Source organism: Agelaius phoeniceus, chromosome 5 (assembly GCF_051311805.1).
Source record: "Agelaius phoeniceus isolate bAgePho1 chromosome 5, bAgePho1.hap1, whole genome shotgun sequence".
Classification (NCBI taxonomy): domain Eukaryota; kingdom Metazoa; phylum Chordata; class Aves; order Passeriformes; family Icteridae; genus Agelaius; species Agelaius phoeniceus.
The window spans coordinates 41,671,483-41,694,129 of record NC_135269.1 but is presented as its reverse complement, the minus strand read 5'-3'; the positions used below and the strand labels follow the sequence as shown (position 1 = coordinate 41,694,129).

The following is a 22,647-nucleotide window of genomic DNA, read 5'->3' as shown; positions in this document are numbered from 1 at the left end:
GTGGCTGAGTACTAGCACATTTTGCCCAGGGAGATTGTGGGCTCCATTACTGAAGATATTCAAAAGCTGTCTTGCCCTTACAGGCTTTAGATGTCTCTACTTGAGCCAGGGGGTGGCACTTTCAGAGTTGCATTCCAATCTCAACTATCCTGTGATGTATTATTTCTATTACACACAGATCTATGCATGGGCTAAGGTGATAAACTTCAGATAACAAAAATGGTATTTTTGCACACACATGACTGCTCAGTTACATGGCTGTTTTGAAGTGCAAATGTGCTTTTAATCACAGAAAAGTCAGCAAAATCATAATCTGCAGGCCTATCTACCCCCCCCCCCCCCACCTAGCACTACAACCCTGTGGTGAAAATATCCCCATGAGAGTAACATACACTGACACATAAATTAGATAGGTGATAAAAATAAGAAAGAAAAAGAGCAGATACCATTCAGATTTCTGCTCTATGTCATGTCACTCACCTACACACACACACTAATATAAATATATTAGTGGTCCACATTTGCCTCTATGTATGATGTTAGTACTTCTTGTGCTCAAGCATAGATTGCACATCAACATTAATGGAAGTTATATATCCATACACCATACATATCAGGGATATGAATAAACCTCTTGGATATTAAAGGCAGTTTCATAAAGAAGCAATGAAATTTTAGCTAATACCTAGTGATGGTAATCCCAGAAATGCTTAATTTTGGATATAGTAAATGCTATTTGATTCAAGTTTCTGGGAAGTAAGGTATTAAGATATTGTGCCAAAGACCTTCATAGGAAAAGAGGGACCAATAACAATACATGTCTGATCTTTAAAATCCTTAGAGAACAGTAACACCCTGAAGTGTGCAAATCAAGTTTTCAGTTAATAATTAATATGTATGGAAAATTAACAATAGAAATTTTAAAAGTACATGAAACCTTTAGCATCCTATGTGTTGATTTGAATTAATTTGTTCATTCTTGGAATGCAATTACTCCCTTTATAATAATAAATTTTCTCACGTTGTTGTTATATCGTAAATACACCACATTAGATTCTCTTCATTTTCTTGTCCTAAATATGCAATTAAAGCATAATTACTCTGCAGTTCCAGACTTTTTAATTTAAATTAGTGAGTGGCTGCTGTAAATTGGCTGTAATTGTATGTGGACTCACTTGTTTTATTTTAACACAACATATAATTAAATTTACCTGAAGATTTCCACATTATTCTGCTTACTAAATGTTCAGAACAAACTGAGTCTTTGGGTAAAATCTTTTTGCCAGGATAATGCAGAATGGATCAGAGATTAAAAGATCTCATGACATCACATTAGAAAAGCTACCAGCCTCAAGAGATTTTTCTGGACAACCACAATGGGTGAAAAATATCCTCATTTGTGAAATCCACACACTGGATGAATACAGCAGATAATAGTGTTTATTTCATTAGAATAGATTTTCAATAAAAACTAAGTCTCATACTTTCACTCAGGACTTTCTTCTGCCTTAGAAGAGAAAGGAAGAAACATCAAGACTGTAGAATGTAAAGAATGGCTGAGAGAATATTCCCTGAATAGTAAAGCACTTCTCCCTAAAGTCAAGCAGCTAAGCATCAAAGTTACAGAACCCCAATTAGGTATAGTAAAATTCTTCTGTTTCTTGACAGAAACAAATATATCACAAATCATTAGCTAGCTACAAATAGCTTCTGCATCCAAAATTAGGCACATAATTAATTATTATATAATAATGTTAGAATAAAACAGATAACAATATATGGTATATTGAAATTAAGTGTGTGCTGGAAAATTTCATAACACAACTTGTACATTACTATTTTTTGACTGGCAGCTTTTTGAATTTTTTTCTGTGTTTATCATAAGCCATACATAGGATCCATACTGAAAATTGACTCTAAAGTTTGCAAAGTCAAGCACTTGAAAGGTAGCAACTTGCCTTTTTATATCTCCCCTTGCAATTTAATTCTCTCTCTTTTCCATCATGCACAGTAAAGTGACTTTAGTGTGTGAGGAGAGTTGGAGGGAAGACAGGGCTATGTATCAATGCAAATGATGAAAAGGTAAAATATTTAAGCCAATGTTTCTTGCCTTGACAGATGATTCCACATGGAATGGATGGACCCTCTGTTCTGGGTTTTCTCCAAAGAAACAGAAAGTATTAAGAGAGGATTTTTTTCTTTTAAATTAGAACTGTTCCATTGACTATATAAGATTGTGTGTGATCATAGGTCATGTCATCTAAGCATACTCAGGCTGTCTTTTTCTTTTTTTTCTTGAGATACGTCAGACACAGAAAGAAATTTTTTTTTTTTTGTGAAAGCAATTAATAGCTCACCCTGAGCTAAGCGTAATTTCATGAGACAAAGTTGACTTGGCACCCCTTCCATTTTTCTCTAAACTATTAAAAGCCTCTGGGAAACAAAAATGGTATGGGGATTTCAAGCAAAAATAAAAGGGGTCTCACAAATTTATTTAATAACCAACATGAGATATGCTAAATACAGGGAATGACAAAAGCCATAAGTAATGTCTTGAAGAAATGCCTAACATGAATTGTCCTCCAAGTGCTGGAGAAAAGACAGAGATCCCATACCAAAACAGCACTTGTTTGCATGCAGTATATTCCTATCCATTTTGTGTCATTATTGCAGTATCCTTTCTTAAACAGTATGCAATACACCACAAAAAATTTAATAAAATTATGAACAAAGTGATTCTTTAGCAAATCATTTCTAAAAAGGAATGAACTCAGGAGGGCTACATCAGTCTTGTTCTTTTCTAAAACATAAATAATTTTGTTGTGGTAGCAAGAACTTAATATCAATACTACAGTGTAGAAACTGGGCCCATATAACCAGAAACAAACATCTGCCAGTGCATTTTCTCTACTCATGCCCTCTGAGAATGAGGTTGAGGTTGGAAATGGATCTTTTGAACAGATGGAAGCACACTATTTCCTGGAACTTTAAAGTCCATGCAGTGTGTTTGCCATGCGCTATCATTCATACATCGCTTGCGAAAGCAAAGGACAGCTTGCATTGCCACTCGTGCCTGTTCATTCACTGAAACAGTTCAACTTGTAGGCTTGGAAAATGCTTCTGTTCTAGTACTGCTATCTTGTACCAGTGATAATCCTAAGTAGTTTGCAAATGTTAACAAAGGACAGGTTCACAATTTCCTCACAGATGGATAATCATGTCATTTATGTTCCAATGAATTGGGGAAAGTGGACAAAAAGATGTTAAGGACCTTTCTGGAATAGGGCTCATATATGTATAGACCCCTTACAGTAGGTAGATGTGGATTTGGGTCTTTATTGCTAGATAACTGAGTTTCTGGAGGGAGGAGGAACCATTTCAAAAGCCTGAGAAATGAAGGTGACTCAAGCACATTTCAAGAGAACTGCAAGAGAAAACCATTAATGAGGACACAGGTCCTTATTTTAGTATTACAGACAGCCCTTTGACTGGGCTAATGACAAAAGGCAAAATTTGAGTTACTTTTTGAGCAGTCTGGAAAACAGATATTTAATGATAACTACACAGATTCACTTACCTTCAGAGAAGGTTATGTATTGGAAGACACTTTTTTAAGTCATCAAATGTTTCATTCCTGTTTATAAAATTTTGATCCTACCTAACTTTTTATTTAAGGACTCAAGAGCTTCAAATTTTTCCCTTAGTTTTATTTTAGGCAGTGCAGTATGAAAAGTATTAATCTAAACATGTTCCCAAGCCTGTTAAGAGATTTAGAATTCTAGATCCTCACGCTTGTCCTTCAGGAGCTATGAGTAGCTCATTTTAATAATTAAAAAGAGTATTTCCCAGGACATGACTCAAAAGGGTCCCTTTGATAACCATGAAACTCTAAAACCTTATAATTCTTTCATATTTTTATTGCATAGTGACTAATCAAAACTCACTTTTGATAGTTCCTGTGCTTAGGACTTCCATTATAGAGACAAACATTCTGAAAACTCATTTCATGCAATGCCATTTGAAATACAGCTGTACTCCTTTATTTCCCACTGCTCTTAAGGATTTCAGCTGGAAATTTTTGGTTGGAAAGTGAAGATCTAGACGGTCAGTGTTAAAAATTTTTAAAAGTCTTTAGAAACCTTTCCCATGTAAAATGATCTTTCCACTTACTTCAAATAGTCTGAAAGGTAGGACTAGTAAAGTAGGTAATGGAAAAATACCTCAGAGCATGGCTTACGTTCCTGTAAATGATAAAGGTCTTCAGCCTTAACACAGTTTTAAGATAGGTAAACAGCTTCTAGCCTGTCTTAGGAATGAAATGGAAATACCCAATTCTTAGGGGTTTTTTATGAAATTTAAGTAATTCAGTATGTGATACTGAGCTTTCAACTACAGGTGCCACACCAGACTGGATGTATTAAGATGGACTTCTCTTCCAAGCGCTGTTCTCTAGAGCATCTGCTGTTTTCCCATGGAGTAACTAAGCTTACCAACTGGATCTATCTCTGAAAGTCAAGAGTGTGAAGATATTTTAGGGCTCCCAGAAGCATCTAAGTAACGCTCTGAGGCTGCTTGCTTAGTAGCACAGTCAGAATCTCTCCAACCACCCTCCAGAAACTCTGCCCAAATGAGCCACAAATCTTCAATGTCCACAGCAAACTAAGCAACTGCAATGAGGAGTAAGGCACAACAATTCCTGTTAATACTGTGTAAACCTGTATTTGTACACACCTGCTGCTCTGTGAGTAATAAACCGGGGCTGGAACACATTTTCTGGAGTGGTTTGACTCTTTATTCCTCAACGAACGTTCTGGCCCTTCCTTAGAATCCGACCAAGACTAGGATTCATCACAACTAGTGCTCCATCGTGGAGCCAGAATATTTTTTGTGTGTGGAAAAAACAAAAATTGTCATCAGGCACAGCAGAAACCTCCTTTCTCTACTTCTCCATTCGGACTTGAGGAGTTTTACACGTTTGCCTAAGAAACAAACACATGTCAAGTACTACACTGTTATGAAATTAGTTACAGAAAACAAAACGGGGATAGTTGGAATATTTTTTTAACTTACAAGGATAAATAAAAAATGACAGGTTAAAACATTTCAGAATCAGAGAAAATTCTCTTAGGAAAAGTGCATGGTCTTTAAAATACCCAAACATACTCAAATTCAAACCAAAAAGCAACAGAAACTGATAGATTACACTCACTTCTGAAAGTAATCAGCAAAATTTAAGTATGACAAAACAGTAATTAAAAAGTTCTTTGAGAATAAGTTCATACATAGACCTGTGGTACAGAAAGGAGTCATGAAGTCAGAAGACAATTCCTTCAAAATGAAAGATTTGAGTGTGTTCTCCTCATATATGTTTAAAGCAAAAAAAAAAAAAATTAGAAGGTTACAGGAAACACTATAAAATAACAGAGGACACATTTCAAAAGACAATATTCAATTCAGACAGATAGTTCTTTTCTAGATATTTGAGATAGATTTTGAACCTGCCAATAATAATTGCTTCTGATGTGATACACAGCATCTCAACAGATCACCAAAATTTCTTGAAGTTTTCTTCTTTTATTTTCTTAACCCTTTTAACTTAAATATCATGCTGCAGATCATTGACAATATACAAGATTAAACTCAAAATTTCAAAAATTTCTTGCTTAAATAAAATCTCTACATATTTGAATACTATGAAATCAATTAATATGGTCCTGTGTTCATAGTCCCTTGAACTGGATAGTTTACAAAATAAAATAAATTGGTACATCTCACTGGGATAATTATGATAGTGAATCGTTGATGAAGATATATGAGTTACATCAAGGCTAAATCCAATTCATTAGTCCTTCCTATATACTCATTATTACTGTCTTCCAAAAGGTTATGCCTCTGTATTGAACATACCCTAATTTTCTCAATGTTTCTGTAACTCGGTGGAGAACAGAGTTTGTGGTAGAATTATTTTAATGTTTCATTTACAGACAACAATTTTAAATTAAAAGAAGACTTAAACAAAAACCTTATTTTACTTTCTGTAACAGATAATAACTGCAGCAATTCAGACAAGGATTATCCTCTTGAGGTTTTTATGGTGCTCACAACTCCATAGTGGGACTGCAGCATGGCGGCATAAAAGACTGCAAGACAATTAATTACAAAACAGTAATTTTTTTCTCTTCTACACCACTTATCCTGCCTAATCATCCCAACTGGGAGAGAAAAAGAACCTCTTTCCTTTCAACATATGAGGAAACTGAACCATAAGAAAGAGTTGTGCTACCCTGTCAGGAAGTGTTAATGAAGAGATGGGAACAGAGTCCTTCTGTCTTTGGCTTTATCTGACTTCATGTACCTATGGAAAAGGCTACACTTGTTTTTTATTGGAAAGGAAAACCTATAACAAGAATTTTCCTGTGTTTACATTCTAAATACAAAAAAGCAAAACAAATTTTAAAACCTCAAATCCAGCCTTGTTTTAAAACTAGACTGAAATTCTAAACTGTCTAATAGGCATAAAGAATTTTCATATTTTAATATATTTTTCTAGAAATGAGGTCAGAACTTCCAATTATCCCCACTAAAAATCAGGTTGTCCAAGTTAATCAAATTTGAGATCTTTTTCTTTTTCAAATTTTATGCTGTAGGGTTTTTCCTGATATTTTGAATGGAGAGTAACAAGCCATTTGGACAAGTTCAAAATAGAAATGTAAATTATTTCCTTACCTGTAATTTTATCTTCTCTATAAGAGTACCTGCTGTTCTGTTAGTGCAGTACTGATGTGTTTTCTGCCTTTGTCCCAAGCTTCAGAGATTTCTCTGGTGATTTTTCCCCACTTGCTTACCAGCTTCCACTGCTGGCATTTTGAGGAAGTGCATTCACATTTGTCTCCAGGAATACTGCCATAGCTGAGGGAATATAAGATAACTAAAAAACAAGTTAGAAAACAACAGAACCAATATCCAGGAAGGAAAAATTATTTAAAAACAATGAATCAGTCATCAACTTGAATCCCTTTGATAATTTTCCTTTCTCTTTTCATCCATTTAGAATTTCCACATGAAGAAAAGACTTTTCTGTGCTTGGAGAAATTTTGGCTTAAAAAAATAGGTACTGACAGAGTAGTGGGTACCATTTCAGAGAATATAAAATTAATTTTTAGGAAATCTAATTTTAACCTTCTCCTGTATGAGTACCCATCATGCCATTAGTCCAATATAGATAAGAAAGACAAGAAAGAGAAGAAAGGTGGCAGATCCGGAGGATTTCAGAAAAATCTTTGATATCTTTTCTCAAGTCCTAATAGAACTGTGAAAAAGGAAGACATGGCTTTTCACGCAGAGGCTGAACAATAAGAAGGATTTCTCATTGCCCAGGAAAACAACACATAAAGCCTCTTTCACTAAGGTATAGCCAAGATTATGGTTTCTGATTCCCAATAGTTGTAGTCATCTTGGTCAAAGATGAAAAGAACAAGTGCTGTCAGTTTAATAAGTAAATGTTTTCTTGCTTGAGCATTATGGAGACATAGAGGTGAAAGTTACAACACCTTATAACATCTCTGTAGTCAGGATCATCTGGATATTATTTTTGAACTTCACAGTGAACAGAAAATAAGTATTCTGTCAAAGCTAAAAATGAATGCTAGGAGTTTCAACTAAGAACCTACTGTGGTATTCAATTTAAAATGTCTTCCTTATAGAACATGTCCAGATGTCTTCATATATGCATTTTCTCATTATTTTATCTAAATAGATTGTGACCTAAGACAAAGTATGAATGAATCAAAGTAGCTAATTGCAATTAGACTCTGGAATTCTAAAATCTCATGTAATGAAGGAAAGACCAAAAGGCTCAGAAGAGGTTGTAGCCTTCAAATTTCAGGAATGTAAGTACCAATAATGTGCTTTAAGGTTGCGAGAAAGAAAAAGGATTCTGGCAATTTCCCGATTGACCTTCGAAAAAGTAATTGGCTTTCCAAGAAATAGGCTTCAAATTTGTCAAGTTGAATTCTAGAATAAAGTCTCCTGCTCCTTTTTTGTTCTTCATGAATGAGGAATAAAAATTATTAGCAAGTGGAATTGGAATGATGCCTTGAAGATGAGAAATTTACATTTTCCAAGGTGACTGAAAAGGTGACAAGGAATCAGGACAGAGAGATGTCAAATTTCTATAACAACTAATCTGATTTTGGAGTGCATTTGCCTGAATTAGAAACAGCATGAGCAGAGATACAGTTCTTTGGTCTTCCTTTGTCAGGAACATGGTTCTAAGCCACAAAGTTTGAACTCAGGATGAAGAAACAAGTTCTTCTGGCTGGCATCAGTAATTTATCTTACGACATTCTTCAATATGAAGAGACAAAACTGCAGCTCTATTAAAATTCTCAGATCTATTACTACTGAATTTGTAGATGCACGTTGATTTGACACAATGCTTTGTTTCCTTGAGAACCCATTCTTCTTCATAAACTGGAGTCAAACTTTGGTTGGTCTTGCCAACATAATTTTACAGGTTTCATCATACAAATAAGCCCTGGTGGACGGGATATTTTGTAGCTTCACCCAGAATCTGCACTTCAGACTTCTATGGCATTTATCATTGCAGATATGGAAGGTGATGGATGATAATCAGGACTGTAAGATCTACGAAGGGATCATCTGTATATTCTAATAATGCAGCAGAAGAAAGCTCAGGGTCCATTTTATAGAACATGAAAAGTCCTTTGGAGTATTTTCTCTATACACAGCAGTAACAACTTTCCTGAAATTGACTTGGTGTTCACCAGGGTGGTAGAAGAGTAAACTAAAAGTCATAAAAAAAAAAGTGCAATTTTGAAATTCTCATGGAAATTAACTCTATGCTTGTTGCTTTCTTTCTTAATTTAGCCATAGGCAGCAATCTTCCATTTATTCCTGCCTGAGTTTTTTCTTTGTTTAGAAGAGTTTTCACAAAGGATAGGACTATCTTCATTATTCTTAGGGAGAAATATTTAAGATTTACAACCATGCTTACTTTGCTATGCAATGGAACAATGTCTGAGTAATCTGATTTCAATTGGTTTAAGAGTTGTTCACTCCTCCAACTCTGTGACTCTGTAGGCTCAGAATGCTCTGTATGCCTGATTCTCCACTTCATAGTGATTATTATTCATTTCCTTCCATATAAGAAGTCAGAAAAGCAGAGCTGCACCAAGGGGATGTTTCTGATGTTTTCTATAATTAGTCCTAATAAGTAAGGAAAAACCTCAAGAAAACTGTGTTGTTTTGAAGAAATGAAAGCATTACCTTTTGAACAATTGAGGGCCAGCCTCATACATTTCTGCAACTTAGCAGTGATGTAGAGTTTGTGAAGCCTGAGTCAAATACCCAGGGAAAGAGGAAAAAATTCTGCCTGAAGCTATTTAGGCAGCAGATCATGTGAGGTTTCAGAATATCCTGGTCTCTCTGACCAGAAATATATCATTTCTGACTTTCAGAAATGATCCAAAGAAGCCCCTACAGGCTGAAAAGGAGGGCTAGACAAAAAGAAGCACTAGTCTTAGAGCATGCCAGCATGACTCACACGATACTGGCATTTGAATATCATCTTGTACAGTAATTTCTGAGATATTAGAACCTGACAAAAATTTTCCAAGAAAATTTAAAAGGACTACTAGATATTCAAAGAGCCCTTTTTGCACAGCAGTGAATGGCAAAGAGACTGGCAGAATGAAGCTGCAAATGGAAGTGGAAACACCTTTGATTTTGGTGTCAGGACTTTGGAAAAGTGGAAATTCATGGGGTGAATGAATTGAAGAAAACCAGTCATTAACAAACGGCCTTAAGTAGTTGTTCTAATTTTCCACCACAGAGGCAGAAAATTATTTTTCAGTCATGAGGTCAATATCTCAAACATGCCAGCAAAGGACAAAGCAGAAGAATAAAAAAAGTAAATCACAAGTTGAATCTTTTGGGACAAAGGCAGAAAACATCTTGGCTGGACAGATTAATTGGAGAATTTGCACATGGAAAGAAGTAATGGTTGCAAAAATCACTGGTTAGTAATGAATGGCATGCAGTTGAAATCTAATTGCATTTTTCTTTAAATATTGAATAGTTTGCTTTGATTGCAGCATAATTCTGTCAATGTTCAGGTTCTGGAGAAGCTAAAATGGTGCCTTACAATGCATCCTAGCTGCAATCTTACCTTCAGAAAAACTACTCCCTGACAAAAATGCATAAACTACAGCATATACTACTAGGCTGTGGGTGTGATGAAGGGATTGCAAAACATTTCATTTTTCATTATTTCTACAGTGTGTCTACAAACAAAAAAAATAAAATTGTATTGCCTCTTATGAATAGCTTGAGACCATACTCAGTGCATTCACAGGGAGATATAACAAGGTAATTTATAATCAGGCTCCATCTTTTCAAAAGATCTGTACCTGTGAATATTGCCTTTAATCCATTCTCTCTTTTGATGTTAATCACTTTCATTCTTCATTTCAGTATCCATAGGACTCAAACTCAGAACAGAACTAAACAAAACTTGAAACTAAAATTGTCTTGAGATTTGAATGCTTGGATTATCCTCACCCGCCCAACAAGTTTTACTGACCTTTCAGTCTATTATTTGCTTATTGCATTTCACACCACAACACTTCTTCCTTTAATCCTTTATTCCATAATTGCTCTTTTGCAGATATTTCAGAGTACATTTTCTTCTGGAGAAAGGACCATGACATGTCTAGATTTCTGTGACCACAAAGGAACATCAGCAAGGCCTAGACTCCGGCCAAATGGAGACTCACAACTTTACTTAGGGTAGAACTAGGCACACCAACTTCATATTAAAGAAGCAAATTTGGTATATAAAAGCTATTGTTAAGAAAATCAGTAAATTGCATAGCCCTGAATACTGATGACTCCTTTTAACATGTGTTGGCTGGCATGATAACTATTTCCATCAAAATGTCCAAGTGTCCTAAAAGATTAGTGTTTAGGTGCCCTACAAAAAATACAAAGCTTCAAAAGGAAATAACTGCGGTGCTAGATCAAAACAATAATTACTGATTAATACAAAAGTCCAGTTTGACCCTAGAAATGTCATCCTATTTCCACTACCAGCTTATTTGTCCCCTAAAACTTGTATTTATTCTTAGAAAATATGTGCATGCCACTTATTGCTATTTTAATGACAGATTAGATACAGTGGTCTCTGAGTTAGCAAAGAGAAACATGCTGAGACAGCTGCAAATTTCTCCTAGTGATAGATTAGCCAAAGGCATGGAAAGAAATACCATAGCAACAAAGAGGCTGTCACAAGTGCAATCAGTCTTTTCCATGGGTAATATTTTGCTACAGTTTGTGCACTCACTTATATTGTAATCACATCATTTTTATGAACCTCCAGGTATTGCTGGTCACTGTATATATGTACATTATACCAATAAATCTTCATTTTAAATTAAAGAAGGAGATGAGGAGTCTATACAGAGGCTCTGAAGTGAGGCAGAGGAGCAAAGTAGTTTTACAGTGAGGTGGTTTCTTCAATTATAAAACCTCTTACATAATAGTAGAAAAAGTACTTCCTGTACCTGACACATGGCAGATCATTCATCTATCCTATAGTTATTTCACATTTCTCAGTGGTCAGATTTTTTTATGTCATGTAAGTTAGTAGCATTTTTACTCTGTAAAACATGTCATGTGAGAAATACACTGCTTTCTTAGCAGTCACTGAGCACAACTACCATACATTCTGCCTACCAGAAACATCCTGGAATAGCCTATACGTTGTATTTAGATGATGAATTTCTGCTTTTTCTAATTCCATAACATTACTACTGCTGTTTCTGAAAAACCTGGAGGAGGAAGAGGAACAAAGAAATGAAGAAGGAAGCAACCACATTTTTAACTTTGGCAGAAAAAACAGTAACACTTAAAGAACCTATGGATCTGTTGCTTGCCTGAACTACAGACCAACAACTAACATTGCTGCATTGCTAACACTAGGTAAGGCTCAGTTACAAGAAAAATGCCATTCTCTTTTCATATCCAGGGACACATTTTAGCTCTCTTGTATTTATTATTATTATTATTATTATTATTATTATTATTATTATTATTATTATTATTATTATTTCTTACTCAAGCAGCAGTTATTACAGCACTGATAGCAGTTGAGTCACCACTTTATGCTGCCTCTTGATACTTGGAATCTGAGTAGCCCACCAAAATATAAAGGTACCAGACAAGGGTCCTTCCGTTCCTCATGCTGAAAGGGTTATGAACAGCATACTTTATAAATTTAAACATAAATAAAATTACTGTCTCCCCTTTCATCAGCTGTAATTAATTTAGAAACAACTCAGCATCTGCAAGTGAGAAAGAGGTGATAGAGTAAAAATGTAAGCAGTATTTATAAATAGCAACAAAACTGCATTGATTGAGAGCAGTGGGATGCATATACTGAACACAATTTGGCTTCAAATGAAGCCAGTTGGTGTGTTCAGACAGTAAATTTTCTATTTTTCCAAGGATCTTATTCAATTTTGAGTTTTCTTTAAATTCTGGAAGCCATAATGTAAAATTAAATAAATTGGAATATTTCAAATAACTGAGCTCAGGCTATCTCCTATATTGTTTTTGAAGGTATAGATGCTCTCAGTATGAGTATGGATTTCTCAGCATCCTGGCAATATATCTGTTCTTTTCACACTAGTCGTCTGTCTCTGGTATTGATTTGGAATTCAGATTTGAATTTGGAATGTAGATAAATATACTCACTGTGGATTTATTTTTGGATCTGTAATATTTCTCTTTTATTTCTCTCTGCCCTTGTAATATTTATTTTATTTTATTGCAGTACTCTATTTCTGCTATTGGTTTGGCATATAGTTACATAGTAATATACTAGGTATTGATTTCTTTCTGTTCTGCAGTTTGCTTTCCTCCACATTCCAGTTCCTTCAACCCTTCTTAAAATTGTAGGTGCTCAGCTATTCCAGAAGCTGAATGCTCATTTCCAAACCATAGCCCTTTATAACCTGGCTGAAAATACTTCTTTCCCTTGTTTATAGGAAAACATTACTCACTTTCAATTTCTAGAGATTTTCAGGGGTTAATAATCAATATTGACTATGTATCTGATTTTTCCATTGTTGTTAATTTATATTAGTAGTATTAGTATTACACCAACAATTCTAAAACAGGCACTGTTGCCAATTTTTAGTAAGTAGTAGATACTGGACATGTTGCTCATCATCATATGAGTCACTAATTTAGCTCACTGCTGTGTACCTTCAGAATATGAGCATGTTTAAAATTATATTATATTATATTATATTATATTATATTATATTATATTATATTATATTATATTATATTTATTATATTTATTATACTATACTATATTATACTATATTATACTATACTATACTATATTATACTATACTATACTATATTATATTATATTGCATTTGATAGGGGTCAAAGTCCACAGCTTCCCAAACTGACAAAGAATGAATGGGCCTTTATGGTCATCTTCCTGCTGAAAACCACATCAAAGTGACTAAATTATCTAAGCTAGCTGCTTCTTATTCAACATTAAATATCTAAACATTAGCAGCTAAGTTAGTCTTGGTAGTTTTCCTCTAGATTATTTGAGAAGCATAAGCACCTCCAGAAGACAATTTATCAGACTTAGAACAAAATCAACTGTCCTCTGGAACTGAACAACTCTATCTAAAAGTAAAAAGACAGTCTAGAGCTTGGGCTAGTTATCTCACTCTAGAGAGTCCTAACCCAAGTAAATTCTACCCCACATAATTTAACCACAGTTTAATGTTAAACTATGCCTCATTCCACAGGCAGTTCTACCAAATAAAACGAAAAGACTGAGGACAAGGTAGCATTTCATTACTATGCAATGAAATTGTTCGACACTGCACCAGGGAGGGTTTGGACTGAACACCAGGAAGGCTTTCTTGACCAAGACAATTGTCAAACATTGGAAGAGGCTTCCTAGAGAGGTGTCCAAGCCTATCAGTGTTTCAGAGACATTTAGACAATGTTATGATTTACATGTTTTAATTTGATCAGCCCTGAACTGTTCAGGTAGCCAGATGTTCTGATCAGTGTATGTCCCTTTCAACTGAAATAGCTTGTTTTTTTCTATACTTTTTCTCATGAGAAATACCATTGCATACTTTTCTATATGTTCATAAAATATCAGTCTAGGAACACTCTCCCACTGCCTGGAGCAAGTACACAATTCTTCAGTCATGTTCCACTTCCAGAATCTCAAGATGAGACCCAGCATACACCACTTTACCTTGTTCTTTTTCTCTAAATTCTGCAGGAAAGGCACACAGGTTTATGAGCTGCCCAGGAGCCATGACATGTTCCAAGCTATTCCCAGGGTGGTTGCCTGGAGAACTGGGACCCCAGGAGGCACTGGGGCACTTTATGTAAAGCCTGCCTGTATCACAAAGGTAGCAGGCAATGTACTCTTTCTAAAAGTACAAATATAGCCTGGCATCTAGATCTGCCCAGGGAAAAGCCCTATCCAGAGAGAGATCTCTGATGTGGAATATACCCTATAACTAAGAGAAATATTTAATTCTTTCTCTTCAGCTTTTATCTGACTGCAAAATGTTAGTTTTCACTCTTTGTAAAGAGCTTGTCTGTTTGATATAAAATCAGAGAATTTTTAAAATGTCATTCTCAGTTTTATACGTAATAACAGTATATTTTTCAGCTGGTGGGAAAATTACTTTTTTTAATACAGACCCTTTCCTGTATTGCAAGAAGAGAAAGGAAACACAAAAAAAAAGGAAAGAAAACAAGAAGGAGAACTTCTGGAACTAGAATAATTATATTAGAAAGAGGCTGTAGAAGAAAGAGTACTGCAAATGTAAAAAACAGAAAAAAGGATTTTTCACTTTTTTGAAACTCTTTTCTCATCATTTAGAGAGGGTAATGTGACAAAATTTTTGTGTTTATGTATCAAAAATTGAGACTTGCCATGTGGGGGAAAAATGCAATAGTTTCCTTTCACAACAGTTTCTTAGCCTGGAGGAGGATGCCCAAGTGTACCTGGTAAAATTGCAGCTATGGTCATAATCCTGTCATAATTCTCCTAATGTATTAATGAACAACCTCTTTTGTTTTGGTATTATGACTGGGAACACAAGCCCATATTTCTTTATATGATGTAGAAAAATTTACTGATTTACCTAAGTTTTCAGTGTCTTTTTCTCCCTTCCTCTCCTGCAGGCTACATAGACCCAAAATAGTCAGTACTCATCTTATTCATAGACATTTTTCCCCATATTCAGTTCTTTTCTATGGTTAATTCTTAATATCAACCTTTCCCCACTAATATGTAAACAGATCAGGAAAATAATACCCAGGTTTTTATTCTAAAGGTAAATAATTTCCAAATTTGATTTCTTAACGTTTGAATTCTGAGTACTTCTAATTCATTATTCTTGTATGACCTTATTAGATCTACATAACTGAACAAAATACAAAACCTCAAGTAGACCACATTTTTAAAAATCAATTAGTTTTCTGCCATTTTTTATCTGGCCTTTTTTGCTTAGTGACTAGTACCATAATTATTAGGAAGTCAGTATCATAATTTTTTACAATAGTGAGATTATATAAACAAACAGAGGTGGAAATTCAAAATACCTCCTTCTTCCACTGTTTTTATTTCTAACATAGAGGTTAACTATTAACAACTCATGATGTGGAAATGTAGGTGCTACTTTTCAATTTGGTATCCTGTAGAAGACAGTACTTCAGCAGATAATTGGGTCAGGATTTTGGCACATGAAGAAGGCAAACTTACAGAAAATGTTTGGAGGTGAAGATAAACTTTTTTTTGGCCTTTCAGGAAAGCCTTGAGAAAGTTTTTCTGTAATTTACTTAAATCACCCAAGCCATTTAGTTCCCTTTATTTCTTTACGCTTTTACATTACACATGATAATCACATATAGGTTATTTCATTTGACAATCAGAAACTTATTATTCATAACTTCTTAATATTGGCTCTCTGTACAGTTATTTTTTATTTTTCTCAAAAGAAAAGGGGGAGAATTTTGGAAAAAAAGAGCAATTTAGAATTTTTTCCTTTTATTTCTATAGACCTTGGGGAGCAGAAAGAGGAGCTACAAAAATATGGTAGTGACTACATATAAGGGAAAATTACTTGCCCTTTGATAATAAGCTACTCTGTTAACACAAAGAACCACACATAATTCCAATAGCAATATGTATTTTACTGGCCATCAGAATGATGTCTCTTAAAATCACAGGTCACTGATTCTGAAAGAGAGACCTTCCTTCACCTGTCCCTGACCTGGTTTCAATGACTTAGGGAAACTTGCAGTCAGAATTTGAATTGAAGTTTGCTATTGTCTCAGAATAGCCTTGCATCTCTGTGGGAAATGAAAGGAAAAGGAGGAAAACATAGAGCATCTGGACAAACTGGAAGGCAGGACAAATAGGGGGGATTTAAGGTGACTAGTGTTTCCCTTTCCATGGTGCTAGGTCTGTAAGCAGGTTATGGTGGCCATCGTACTGAATCAGTGTTCATGATAGCACATATAGAAAAGGACTGGCTTTTCCAAAGTATCATTATGGAAGAGCTATGAAATGAGTCCTGAGGATTGCCCCCACCATGGAGAACAAGAAAGTTCCAGCTGCTGCAAAGACACAAACCTAAAAGTCTAACAACAACAAAGGCATAAGCTCCTGGGGACAGGAGCCTTGGGCTTCTTTAGATCCCTAACAGCAGAAAAACTTCATCACCTCAACCAGTGCAGAGAAACCTATAGTCTGACTAACTGTGAAGAAGAAATCTCATCAAAGCAATCATAATTGCTTTTCCCCTTTTTGTAACCTCTTTTTTTTCCAGGAGAAATATAATTCAGGTCCACATTTTTACTTATGATTCATTAAACTCTCTCAATATAAAATAGTATATAAAATAGTATATAAAATGGCAAGTATTCTGTAACACTAATTGTGTCTTGTAGTAGTAACCATGAAAAATTTCAAAACACACACATTTCTATTTCTATTTCTATTTCTATTTCTATTTCTATTTCTATTTCTATTTCTATTCCTGTTTATGCTTATGCTTATATATTTATATATTTATATATTTATATATTTATATATTTATATATTTATATATTTATATATTTATATATTTATGTATTTATATATTTATATATAAATTTATATTTCTTTAACATTAGTCTGGTTCCTTTTTGATTATATTCTATATGCACATATATTTTACATGCATATAATCAGATTTGCATTGGCATTTATGAAGTTAAGTGTGGGCAGCATTCCAGCAAGGTTGTTTTCAGAAGAAACACATCTAAAAGTGGCTTCAGGAAGGGAACTTTAAAGCAAACATTTTGGAAGCATCCTTCCTTCAAAGAATGTCAAAATGCTTTGGAGACTTATAAATACAGAAACTGAGACATATAGAGTTCTCTGTGGAACAGAAGAAATATAATTCAGTCAGTACATGCTTTATTTCACCACAACCAATGTGTACCAGAAATTTAGTGCCTATGTAAGAAATATTTCAGTAAAATTACATAGATGCTCAAACATCTGTTTAGAGTAAACACCAATCTAGCATATTATGGCCTGACACTACAAACTATTAAATACACAAAAGAAAAATCAGTCATGAGTACATGTCCTGGGGTGCAGGGAGGAAGGTGTTTATACTTAAACATATGCATATGTGTCTTCAGAGTACATTTTCATTTTTTGTATGTTGATGAAGAATTGTGTTGACCCTGACAAGATACAATGCCGTAACTTTAGGAAGTTTGTGCATTTAATGCTTATCTAAAAATTTGTTTTTCTTCTGTTTCTGTTACCCACTAAAATGCAAAGTTGACAACATGTTTACTTGTTTGTCAGACATTGTATATGAGCTTATATATTTCTGTTAATATAAATTTTAACCAATAATATGAAAAGTGTCAAGTGTAGGAAAGGAACTCCCTGAAAATATGTCAAAATTTTTTAGTAAATCACAGATATACAAGATGGAAAGAACCAGATCATCCTGTAATGACACCTCAAATGCTTACCATGCTCAGTGCTTTCTATGTAGAAATGTGGTAATTCCATGTCACTGAAAAATATGCTGGTTTGATACCCTTTGAATGAAGAGGTTAGAAAAGTGTACAGACACAGTGCAACTGATTTCAGAGAGAAATACATATTAGATTATAATGCATTTGATCATTACTGTTAGTTGAAGGGACCAACTCTACTATCTCCAGTGCTTACCTGAGAAGGTCTGGCACACAGCTTACTATGTTCAAACAATTGAAAAGTATGCTGAGAAAAGTGTGAGGGACCAGGAAGTCCAATCCCAGTACAACTCTCTTCCCATGCTTCTTTAGTCTTCTCAACTTAGGTCTTCTTTGTGCACCCAATTTCCTGTGCACCTTTCTTTTTTTTTATTTGTTGGTAACATGTCAGGTTGGTATCATACCTACCCTAGTTGTTTTCACTTTATTCCCAGAGGAACAGCTCCATCCCTTACGATCTGGAAGAACTTTACATTCCTCCCCTTCAAGACATGGTTGCATGTGGCACCACCATTTCTGCTCCACTATTGAAGCTACAAAAGAAAACAAATGTATTTGTGTTTTGTGGAAATGGACACTTTAAGATGTCATTATGCTGCAACATTTCTTTTATTTTCCAGGAAAATATGAGAAACTTGTTGACTGACAGCCAGTCTGTGATTTTCAGCCACCTCAGAACCTTCAGAAGAAATTAGGTTTCCAATTTGCAAAAGGTGCTAAGTGCTTCAAAGTCAATCTCTTCACAGCATTTCTTCCCAACTTCATTTTTATCTTGCTCAGCCAGATTTCAAAGTTTTAAGTAGAATCTCTTCTTTTGCTTGGTCTAGTATATAGCCTAGCATAGCTTGATTAAATTTATTCCCCAGTGATGACATATTTACAGCTTCTCTGACAACCAACAACATATCAACATTAAAGAGATCATGTAAAGGGTGAATCCTGCCACTCTCTCAGAGAAAGAGATGTGAAAAATCATCTAGTATTTTCCCAAATAAAACATATGAGCCTGTACCAGAATTGCTAAGTAAGACACTAATATTGCACTGTGAATAGGAATAACAGTGTAGGTCTAAAAAGATTAAAAACTGACAGAACTGTGTTCTGTTTGTTTGCTTGTTTCCTTCCAGTGAGATAAACATATAAAGATGTAATACTGTAGTACATGAAAATTATATGCTTATGTAGGTTTTGCATAAATACTTTTAATTAAGTGAATTTCATACAATTCCAAAAGTCCTCTTTTTAGTTAGATCAAATTTAGCCTCTCAAGAGGCCTCTTTCTCTGGCATAATAATTTTGTTTAGCATTTCCACAGAGCAATAGCAAATAATTAATTTTTCGATCTTTCTCCCATTCACCTTGGACGCTTCCTTCAAAATGCAGAAGATTTCCTACTTATTTTAAATAGTTAACTGTAATGGAGTGGGTCTCATTAATGATCTTAAGCCAGCAAAATTCCCAGGAACACAAAGAAAAGAAGCAATAGAAGGAGTCGCACCATCAACACAAGAAGGAGCTGCCCGGGTGGTACCTGCGACCTGCCCAGGGAAGCAGGAACACTTCACTGTCTGTGATCTTTCTTCTATCTTATTCTTATTGCAGCATCTGTGAAGCGCCACCACTTCACAGGTCCCAGTTTTAACATGGTGAGCTGTGAAAATAAGAAGATGAACAATTTGATATCTTTGAGAAGTAACATCATATTGTTTCATTTGGATTTTTTTAATTAGAAATGCATTAAACTCGGCTCTGTAAGGCAATCTGCCACACATGAAATGAGAGTTGCAATGTAATTAACACTGGAATGGAGAGTTGATCTCTTTTCCAAAAATAGTATAACTATTTCAGGCAGAAAACACTGGCTAAAGAAGAACAGTTGGACGAGGCTCCATGTGGGCCTGTACCAATGAAGCGGGAAGCAGAAACATAAATTTAATCTAGAAACTACATTAATTTTTGGACTCCCATAAACAGCTGTGTACCTCTAGCAATATTATTTTTTTCTTTTTCCCTATGGCAGAAACTTTAAAATGAAAGTATATTAATGCTAAAGTACCCATGCATATGTTTTCACAATCCATGTCTCCAGACTTTATGCCCAGAAGAGACTTTGACATGGTATTCCAAAACCTTCCTACAGGCAGACAGAGAACAACTGGCAGGATACAGGGAAAACACTCAAACAAAATTCAGAAATAAAATCTACTAAGAAATCACCTTTTAAATTTTTCTGCCTGGCACTGCAAAGTTAGTTTGGGAACATGGGGACCCAAATCTTTCAAACAAGGGAGGCAATAGGACAATCCTCATTATTCCATATCTGTACCTATCATTTCCATTCATGCTGCTCTAACTGAGTCCAATAAGAGGAGCAATCTGGTAAGAGGGGAGCTACCAAAACACCCTTTCTGGTTCATCAGCCAGTTACCAAAGGATCTGGAGTTTGGAAAATGGTTTAACTAAACTTTCAGCAGTTGCTTATACAAGGCCAGATATTCCTGAGGATAACTCATTACCATCAGAAGAAAGAGAGAAAAGAATCTGAACTTTAGCTGATATTGACCTACAACCTTGTATGGGCAGGAATACTAATTATGTGAAGCAATATGTGTCCCTTAGTTCTGCAGCTATTTAATTTTTTTGTGCTTTATGCAAAGCTTCTGTACTGAATACTTCAGCAATCTTTAATATCACTAATGTCAAACAATAAACAAGAGCTTCCACAAGGAAAAAGCCCTAAGAACAGGAGACCAACACTGATGTCTAGATTCACCCCGTTGTTATTTCACAGTGTCAGCACCTAAAAGGCCTGAGGAAGGAACAAAACTTGATGTAGGCTACATACCCCATGAATTTCCTAGAGGCAAAACCCACAGATAGCAATTACACTCTGGATCTTCATCAACAAAACATAAACTGCTAAACATTTCATTGGGGAATTATGCATTTTTTAGTATAACAAATTCCAGTGAACAGTCTGTGGTCTTTGTCATCACTCAATGTATTGTACCATGTCAGGTTTGATTATATTCAACCACATCATGCTGTGCTACAGCTGAAATTATATAATACAATGCAAGCAATTGACCCATGATCCATCATATTTTGATATGCTGAAATGTTACATTTAAATCAAAAATCTAGGAGGAAAAAAATCTCTTTATACACAAACATTGATTTTCTTCACTTTATAACTGTAATTTTTAATTCAGTAGAGGATGAGGAAAGTAATTCATACTATCTGTCTGAACTTTGCAATCTCTGTTATTTTATACCTTTAATGACATTGAGCAAATATGTTTACAGCTACTAGCACAGGCTGCCCTAAAAATTACTTTTAATTATTTTCCAAACAATTCCACTGGTATATATGCCAGTAAAGCAATTTAAATAAATACATTCATTTTTTTCATAATAAAATGCTTGTAAAGTTCTTTATTTGTGAATAAGAAAAAAAATTATCCTAGGATATATTGGGCATGTATAATATATAGTAGAACAAACATATCCCACTTTTGCAGATTCACATTATCTTTAATTTTGATAGGAGTTACATATCTTATATCCACTTACCCTAACACAAATTCACTAAATTTCATTTTATGAAAGGCACATAAAAAACCCTAGACACCGAATCTACAAAAGAAAGTAAATTTAGTGGTAGGATAAGAACTTCAAACCACTTACTTTTTTCACTATATTAGTTTTAATTTGTATTCTGTATATCACTCATCCTGAAATTTTGTGTCCTCACTCTCTTATCATATAACTTTATACTGCTTTACTGTGTCTACACAAACGCCGTAATATAACCACTAAGGGAAAACAAAGTACCATGTACAAAATTAGCCATCAGGAATGGAAACCAGTTAAAAGAGATATTGTAAAATCCTGTGAGCAAAGTTTTCACACAGAGACAAAAAATTTTGAATGCCTCCTTTGTAGTAATAAGCATTGTAAGACTTCTGGAAAAAGAGTGCAATGAAATGAAGCATTCATATTCATGTACAATAAAGAAAAGCATTTCAAAGGGTCAAAATACATATGAAAAATGGAAGAGAACAGAAAATAACCACATACTATCAATAGTATTTGGGGGATCTTTAATAAAGATGCTTTGAAATTTTCTGGGTATAAAGCAAAAACATCTTAGAAAAATATACAAAGACATTTCAAACATTGAGAAATCTTAGCTAACCATCCTCTAGTTTCTATTTGCCATCTAGAAAATGCCATGAAAATTCTTTGAGAGGAAAAGTAGGGATTTCAGGTCCTTATGCTATCAAATAATTAAGCTCCAGTGCAGCAAGTACAGGTTCTGTCATATCCACGTGAAATTAAAGCTTCTATACAGTAGATAAAGAATTCCCCACAATCTAAAACAAATTACCCTCATTAAGCCACTGGATCATTCCACAAAAGGAGGATAATACTTTGGGTGATTCACATTTTGGTTTTGTTTCTTTTCGTCCTAGCACAGATTTCAAAGTAGGCTGCTTGCTCTGCAGAAATTGTTTGAAG

The 22,647-nt window shown here is 34.7% G+C and overlaps 1 protein-coding gene across 5 annotated transcripts in view; it reads right to left on the bottom strand.

Moving 5' to 3' along the window:
• Window positions 1-22,647, bottom strand: part of TAFA2 (TAFA chemokine like family member 2) — a 182,954-nt gene that overhangs the window by 3,921 nt on the left and 156,386 nt on the right. The window contains exons 3-6 of one of the 5 annotated variants that reach the window (XR_013182420.1): window positions 19,625-19,777; window positions 18,535-18,659; window positions 6,727-6,928; window positions 4,732-4,979 (exon numbers count right to left, since the gene is read on the bottom strand). Coding sequence is in view for 2 of the 5 variants with exons in the window: in XM_077178874.1 (XP_077034989.1) it covers window positions 6,880-6,909; window positions 18,535-18,659; window positions 19,625-19,777 (308 nt within the window). In the remaining 3 variants the exon portion in view is untranslated. Of the gene's footprint in view, window positions 1-4,731; window positions 4,980-6,726; window positions 6,929-18,534; window positions 18,660-19,624; window positions 19,778-22,647 lie in introns of those variants that run through there. The other 4 variants (XR_013182421.1, XR_008534124.2, XM_077178874.1 and 1 more) reach the window with 4 other exon arrangements.